At 31.3% G+C, this 9016-nt stretch overlaps 1 protein-coding gene across 1 annotated transcript; it reads left to right on the plus strand.

The window, feature by feature from the left end:
* The first annotated feature begins 689 nt into the window (after positions 1-689).
* LOC123689954 (lipopolysaccharide-induced tumor necrosis factor-alpha factor homolog) lies at positions 690-8712 on the plus strand. The gene is made up of 3 exons (XM_045632083.1): positions 690-714; positions 5755-5896; positions 7282-8712. The coding sequence occupies exons 1-3, from the start codon at positions 705-707 to the stop codon at positions 7382-7384; spliced, it is 255 nt and encodes an 84-aa protein (XP_045488039.1). The 5' UTR covers positions 690-704; the 3' UTR covers positions 7385-8712.
* The last annotated feature ends 304 nt before the right edge of the window (positions 8713-9016 follow it).

Here is a 9016-nt window from a genome sequence, read left to right on the forward strand (position 1 = left end):
CGGACGCTGGGTGGATGACATCACCGCCTTCGCCGGGGGTCAACTCGCCGTGCCTGACCCACGACAGACACCAGTAGAACCGGATGGAGGACTATGTCCAACGGTGAACAAACCAAAACCTAACAAGCAAATGATTATTCCTAATTGTTAAAGTGTATTTTTTTCTCAATTCAAAATCAATGAAACTTATAATCTATTATAATTAAATTTTGGAAATAAAGGCTATTACTATACATAATAGATAGAAAGAAGATATAACGTGGATAAATTTGTATTTAGCTTACACGATCTTGTAAATTAAAGTTTTCCCATTACTATATTAGTCAACTATTCAAAAATTAAAATATTTAATTATTTTGAAATATTTTCTTAAATAAAATGGTATATAATATAGATATTAATCTTTGGGTAAATAAACATGGATAGCAACATGTTTGTGCTACTAAAACACGAAGTTAGCTAGTAAATAGTGAGTCATAGTCGACAAGACACGGCAACCAATCACAGAGTTAATTGTACACTTTTAAAATTAGTCACTTGCTACTATTCGTAGTGTTAAGTCGTACCAATAATATTATCAGGTATGTTTTAAATAATATTTAATGTGTTGTCAGAAAATGTAATAGTAAACAGCACTTGAATAACGTAAATTGTAAGATGTGTAACACCAACGGCCATATTGTGAACGGAGGTTTTGCTGTGAGATGTATACTGGTAAGGTGAAAGTTGTAAAATTGTTTCATCGTCATTAGAAGAATAAAACGCATGGTACGTGTTTGAGATTTATAATATTTATAATTGAAGATAGTACTATTATATTATAGAGTACTTTATTTAATTGTACTTTATTTAATTTTACGGTGTAAGTAGATTTAAAAGAGGAATATAATGCAATGATTTTTTTATGTTGGTTACACATTTCATAATAAACGTCGACTCGCATCGAGAAAATTACATTTACTTTACGAAGACACGTAATTTTTTCCACCTTTACCCCTGATTTAATTTTATAATAAGTCTTTTTTATCTTTCTATAAGTCTTTAGTCTTTACTATAAGCTTATAGTTGTACCTAATTGGGCTTTGCTCGGTATTTTATTTTTATTTTTTATAAATTGTGTTTTTTGGATTAAATTAAATTAAATATTATTCGTACTTAAATTATATTTAAGTACGAATTACATACTAATAAAATATGAATAATTTTCGACCTAGATCGATTTATCGCCCCCGAAACCCCCGTATACTTTTCATGAAAATCGTTGGAGCCTATTCCGAGATTCCAATTATATATATATTTAATGTTATATATATTCCTAATATATATTCCTATATATTATTAAGAATTGCTCGTTTAAAGATATAAGATAATCACAATAATTCTATGCGTGTCAAGTACTATTTCAAGTACACGTATGATTCCTATAAATAAATCAATTCATAACAGAGTTGATAACCTTATACTGTTTAAATAATTGCATGTAATCAATTAATACGGGTGTATGAACTCTTGCTCATAAAATTATAATAATATGTCTATTCAAGCTGGTGTTATATAATATGTATACTTGATCTAGTATTTAGAATGTTTGACTGAGGTATATAGTCACTTTTGTGGTTTGGGCAGAATAATGCAACACTTTTGTGATATTCCTATGGGGATACAAATTTATGGATCAAATAGACATATATTTGATAATTTACAAAACGTTGTGTAACAAGTTTAAGATGTGGCAAAAATAAACAACAATAATTAGACAGTGTTAATCCAATATTATAAACAAACTAGCTGACCTGGCAAACGTCGTTTTGCCATGTATATCATTTATAATAAAAAATAGGGGTCGATCGTAGAGGGTTGAAAATTAAGGGTTGTATGTATTTTTTAATGCTGTTGATACAGTTGATACAAAAATATAAAAATCATTTAAACATTTAAAAAAAATATTTAGGGGTGGACTACCCTTAACATTTAGGGGGATGAAAAATAGATGTTGTCCGATTCTCAGACATACCCAATATGCACACAAAATTTCAAGAGAATCGGTCAAGCTGTTTCGGAGGAGTTTAACCACAACCACCGCGACACGAGAATTTTATATATAAGAAAAAGTCTAATAAGAAGTCTGTGGACGGAAGAGAATTCATGCCAAATTTTGTTATGACGTCATAACAAATTGTAAACAACGTTTGTTTCGATGCGCACGAACAATCGAACAAACCTTGATTATAATTGAATGTTTTCTACAAAAAATGTCGGTTAAAAACCTGCTTTTGTAGCGCTATCGACAGAAGTACACAATAATAAAAAATACTACTAACGTCGAACTATAAACAAACTGTAACTTTAATATACATTAAAATCTAGTATATAGAAAAGTTATAGCTTATGTAAGCATACTAACAAAACTCTTTTTACAATATTATATTAGTTCTTTGAAGTTGGAGATTTGTATGAATTTTGCCAAAAAAGTTAAAAAAAAAACGTCGTAAAGGATTTTATAAATTTTTCATATAAGATATATAACCTAAATAACAATAGGATTTAGAATTCCCTCGTTTCTATGCTGTTAGTAGTGCGATGTATGTTGTAAAGCGTAATTATCGCTATTAGTAAATGGCTTTATATTCATTTTGAATTAACGCAAGTGATTTGATGTTGTTTTGGCACTAACACTGGCTTGCTCAGCTGTAGATTGAATTAGATCTACTTCCACTATCGCCTTCAATTCGTCGTTATCAACAATAGTGACCGGCGGACCGCGACGCTCGTACTTAAACAAAAAATTTCCAGATTTTATACAATTATGGACCGCGTATGCAAGCAGTTAGGCCTGTCGTTAATTTTTCGTCATTAGCAATATTTCTAAACATGAGGTCAAACAAAAATCTGATTACTGTGGCGCGAAACCTCAATTTTGAATTTGAACTTGCGCTCCATTCCATAGATAATTAAATCTATAAATGCTGGTTACAGGACCTCCAATTACGTAGGTAAAAGGCTTTTAGTAGTAAAATAATATTAATTCGTAGGCACCGGCCTACTAGAACACGGAACCTAGCATGTCACTTCAATTTAAATCTAGTCACAACACCTGTCAATAGTATATTTCATTACAAGTGCGGAAAGCCTGTCATTGCAACGAGTTCCGACGAATGTCTACCCGAGCCGAGGCGCAGCCGAAGGTGAGGGTTGACAGTTGGGACAAGTTGCAATGACGGTTCCGCACGTGTACTGAACGACTATTTTTAATACAGTTGCGAAAAAATTAAGCAATTTACTTAAACTATTTGCTTTTTTTCTATTCTCTCTACGGAATAAATTCGTTGCACGTAGATATGTAGCGACTTATATGTTTCCGGTAAATTGTTCTCCGAAGCATTTTATGCAATTATACTGCGTTCGGGTGGTATTCATTCAAATAAAATATCGTCGAAATTACTCATTTTGTGCAACAAATAACTCAACTCGAAAGAACATCTTTGGAAAATGGCGCCAACCGCAAGAATATGAGCAAAGCTTGTTTTTTCTTTTCTTCACCGATTCTGGGTAGGCAAAGGGAACTTGGCCCATACAGCCAATTCTTCAGTAGACTATTTATATTGAAAGAAAACCAAATATAACTCCATTGAGTCCAATCATTAAATCTGATATCGAAACAAATAGTAGCTTCTTTTTAAAATATTTGCATGAATCATAAAAACTTCTGTGATTTTTTTTAGTAAAAACTTCATGGTTAGTTTTTTCTTTTTAATATTTTTTTATTGATATGAAATAAAATAAACCTAACCTAACTTATTGAATCCAATTATTAGTAAACTTTTTAAAAATACGTATTTGCATATATTATAAAATTCTTTTTAATATTTTTTTTATTGATATGAAATGAAAAGAAACCTAACCGAACTTATTGATTCCAATTATTATAATATTTAGAAATCATATATCATAAAAACTTCTATGAATCTTTTTAATAAAACCTTCGTGGTTGGTTTTTTCTTTTTAATACACATTGTTTTGACAGTTGGCAAAGAAAACGCACGAGTGCGGGAAAGGCAAAGAAAAAGCACGAGTGTGTAATAGCCCACTTTCCGAACGCTATACCTCCCTGCAATATGCCACTTTTTGAGCAACTGTATTAAAAAATATATTTTATTGTTATATTTTTGAGTGCATAAGGAACTGTATTTTACAATAATTTTGGAATACAGTATTTTATATAATGATGAGAGGGCGGAAACTTATGAATTTTATAACATACAAGGCTTTCATTGACTAATCTAAAGTGATTTTGTTGATTGCCTTCGAAGGTATATGAATCACCGAGTTTATCGCATTGAATAAACGAGTTCGTAGGCTAAGATTAGTGAGATCGCATTCATGTAGGCCAATCATAAACACGGCAATTGATACGTCTTATGTTACGTTGTGTGCAATATTATTACATCATAATTTAAAATTTACTCTGAATATGAATATGTCAAAAATGGACATAAGCGAAGTATTTGTTAACTATTAAGTTAAATTTAAGTTTTATGAGTTAATTTTTCGTGTACGTTTTTACAAGTATTCGTTAACCCGTTTACATATATTAAATCCAGTTAGGCATTTATTTATCTCGATTTTTAATAATATTCCACTAAGCTATTCAGATACATAGTAAGAAAGTACTTTTGATTTACTTATAGATGTTATGATTTTTGAAATAAGTAAAGTCGGTAGATAGACGAAATTTTTGCAGTGACAATTTTAATTATCTAGTAACTTTGTTTTACAATTATTAATCAATGGAATTGTAAGTAGGTAATAAAACTTCAAAAAACAGTCGATCAATAAAATATAAACGTCATTATGTGACAGCATTGTGTAGGGATCAACGAACTTTGAACTCTAGTACTTCAGGGAGAAAGCATTATAGTTGTACATTTTTTATTTTCTTTTTATTGTTATCTTCTTACCTTCAAATCACACGAGAAAGACAATCTACAGGTTTCGAAGTATTTTTAGTGTATTAGTTAGTTAGTTTTAAGTGTAAAAGTGCCAAAAGTGCAATAAGCACATTAATTAGAGGATTAGAGAATTAGAGAGATTATATTCAAGATAAGAATGCTAGGAAACATGCTGGTCCTACTCCATTGGACATTCATAGAACATTGAGAGAATCAATTGGTTGCTGATCTAATTTTACATATTTTTGTTGTACAATACAATCCCGTATGTTTATCTCACATACGGTTTTATTTATTATTACTATTTAATGTACAATATTCTACGGTTTCGATATTTGTAGATATGTGAGGAATATGTATACTAACAATGCAATAATAGACCTGTATAGTAGTTTTATTCTAGGAGTAGTTGTCTTCACATAATATACTTATTTAACTAATGCATTCAAATATTGTAAATTCTATTTTAAAGAGTGAGTGTGGAGTTTCTTGCCCATTCTTCTCAACACAAAACTACCATTTGGAATGGGCAATTAGAATCATCTTTATATTTTATTTAACGTTCAAAAGTGCCATTTTAGGTGGCCTAATTGGAATAAATGATTTGAATTATTTTTTGAATTCTGAATATTTCTCTATGACAGTTTCATGACGTCATACCATCGAGTTATTAGTGTCTTCGCTGAGTACATATACAACAGATCTCAATCGCTAGAGTCTTTGGCCGGCCAGTGTGAAATGTATGATAAGCAATCAATTCTCTATTCCCACGAAAGATGATTTCATATAAAATTTTTGTTTTCAGATACAATGAGCAGTATTGTAGCTGTTGGACCTGAGCCTAGTAGAATAGTTTGTCCTTCATGTCGGGCCACAATCGTCACTAGAATAGACCGGAAGGCTACTACTAAGACACATCTAATGGCGTGCTTTCTCTTTGTATTCTTGTAAGTCTGTATGTGATTGTCATTTGACGAATTTGTCAACCCCATATCGCAAATGTATCATATGAATGTATATTTTATTTTAATTTTTAAAGAACTTTAAAACTAATATGTATATGATACTAGCTGTACCCTGCTACGTTTCGCTGTGGCACAAAGTGATTAAATGCTTGAGAAATGAGAAATAAAACAAAGAATACATTTCATATAAGTTTCATTTTGCAACATTAGTGGATATATATAATATTTTTTGTTTTTCCACTGTCTGTAGATATAGACTATATGCTTTGCCGACTAGGGAACACGCAACATACAATTGTCTATGTGAAAAGCAGTCTGATCCGCTTTAATATATAAGTTTTATGTATATATGCAATATGTTTTAAACAAATTAGAGCGTTCAAGTATTACGTCACGAAATATATGGAGTTTCTTGACCCCCACTCATGTAACGCGCCGTAACCTTTTTCTGTACCCAATAGTAAAACGTTTCGTTACTATCTAGTGACTCATTAAACCTAAAAGTTTCCATTTTCCCATTCTCCTTTTTTCGGGGGTTCCCCCCCCTAAAATTCGTGACGAAATATTTGAACGTTCCCCAATATGAACACTTATTTAGATATGATACTTACTAAGATATACTATTACAAATCTTGAGTATTTACGACTTTATATTCATGATAAAGATATTTTTTGCATTTAAATTACGCACCTGGATACTTGAAACCATCGAATTAAGTTATATATAAAGATAATATAAAAGAATGACGTCAATGATGGACCGACTTCGATTGCTATTATAAGATTCAAAATGACTAGGGAGCTGTGGAATCCACTCTCATTGAACGTCTTTGGAGATGCGAAATTAAAATACTTAAAGTAACGTTCTTTAAGTATTTTAATTTCGCATCTCCACCTTTCGCAACGCACCTGTTAGCAAAATGGCTGTCCATGAGCTGCGTAGCCTTGACATCTGTCCCATAGGTTCATCGACCTATCTTAATATATATAATTCACGTGTCACGTTGTTTGTCCGCGATGGACTCCTAAACTACCGAACCCGATATCAATCAAATTTGCCCACCGTGTGCAGTTTGATGTAAGTTACATATCAATTAGGATAGGATAGCTTACATCTCAATTTATACCCGCAATATTATTTTATTGCAAATACATATTTGATTATTATTTTATACAATTCTAACAGATGGCGCTGTGGTTAAAGTACCAACGATTTACATGAGCTATCCACCTTTCACATAAGTTCTCCTACCGTTTCCCTTGAATAGATTACTACTATGTAATATAACAAAAACCTTAGCCGCAGCAACGCTTGGCCGAGTCTGCTAGTATCTTATAAAAATAATAACTTTTTCTGTACATTCCAGATGCTGGCCCTGTATTTGCGTTCCTTACTGTATGAATTCTTGTCAAAACGCCGATCACTACTGCCCCAATTGCAACGCTTACCTCGGAACATATCAAGGTTGATTCTCTACAATAATATGAATTCTACAATTTTAAGGTGTATGTTTATGTATATCGCTATAATTCATAATATTCTCCAATACACAATAAATAAAACGTAGTAAAACTATGATCGTTTATTGCAATATATAGATCAAATATTACGTGGCACTTAAATGTTCCATTGTTTGTGTACTAAGTACATCATGCTGTCAAATGTGTTTGAGCAATTTTATCATTACCCGAAATCACGGCCCAGTGCTCAGTGAAATGATTTAAACTATTCTAATGTAAGATTGCGTCAGCCCGAGCAAACTAAACGTACCAAAATTCGGTACAGCTTCACGTATTTCTCTTTGTGTGTGGCTTAAATTTACCAGACGCAGTAAAATATAAGTCCAGAGTGGAGTAGAATAGAGGAAATAAAGCGGTTATCTAAAGTCGCGGTGCCGGCCATCCGCTGTTAGGGTTGCCAGAACAATTTAAAATTATTTCATTAAGATGTTGCAAGTGTAAAGCGGATAGCCGGATACTCAAACGTTCTAATTATGATATTTACGAACTTGTTAAAATCAACAATATTTTTTTTAATAAGTTCGCATCGAACTATGTATAAAAATTATAATCTAATTTTTATTCATTAAGCTTATGAAATTATTCTTTTGATCTTTGTGATTTCCTCCCAAATGGTGGTATGATTACTTAATTTGTATAGCTTCATATCCTTAAAATTTACGAATAAAAACACCAGAAGACTACTGTAGAAATGAAACCAGAATGAGATATATCAACCCTTGGAAATTGTTTTAGAAATCATATTTGAGGTAGGTCCTTACGTATACGCCGATACAGATTTGCAAAATTTCTTCGGATATAAAATAAAATACTTAAACTAATACAAGTAAACAATTGTTAAAGAATAGATAATCTAGTGGCGGTATACGTAAGTACCTATACATCTTATGCAAACAACCAAACAATATATTTATATGTTATAAGGTTCTATTTATTATGTCATTTGGAGACCCTAGCTACAATGTGCTACCAACGTTTATGAAACGTTAATGTACAAAATATCTTCAATGGTTTTATATTATTTTGTTAACTATTTATCTTTTTTAGATACATTATGTGTATTTCAATTTAATGATAAGAGTTTTGCTAATTTATTTTATAGCCCATAAGTTAAAAGGGTTTTTATTATTATTATTTGTAACAGATAAAGTTAGTTGTGGTGTTGAAAATATACAATTTATATCAAATATCAATCTCGGAAAAATTGATCTAGAACTACCTGTCAATAAGAAACTAATTGTATAGTGAGTAATAACAATAAAGAATATTTTCAATTATATTGATTTTCATACAAGCCACCTATGTGTTGTTTAAGGGGGGAATCCATTTGGGCAATGAGAGACACAAGCCAGATTCCAATCAATGTAAATATGATTTGGGTCTATCGTGTATAGTGTATTTATAAATGTAGCTTTATTTTCATATATAAAACTACACTGTAATGTGTTCGCAACCTTACACTTGAGGCTACTAAACCGAGATAATTGCATAAACTTTTTTGTTGACAAAAACTCGTTTACTCGTGTTGTTTACTGTGACTATTATCAATTCACCTTCAACTGTATGCAATTAAGATAAAGT

The sequence above is a fragment of the Pieris rapae genome, chromosome 18 (assembly GCF_905147795.1).
Source record: "Pieris rapae chromosome 18, ilPieRapa1.1, whole genome shotgun sequence".
Lineage (NCBI taxonomy): Eukaryota > Metazoa > Arthropoda > Insecta > Lepidoptera > Pieridae > Pieris > Pieris rapae.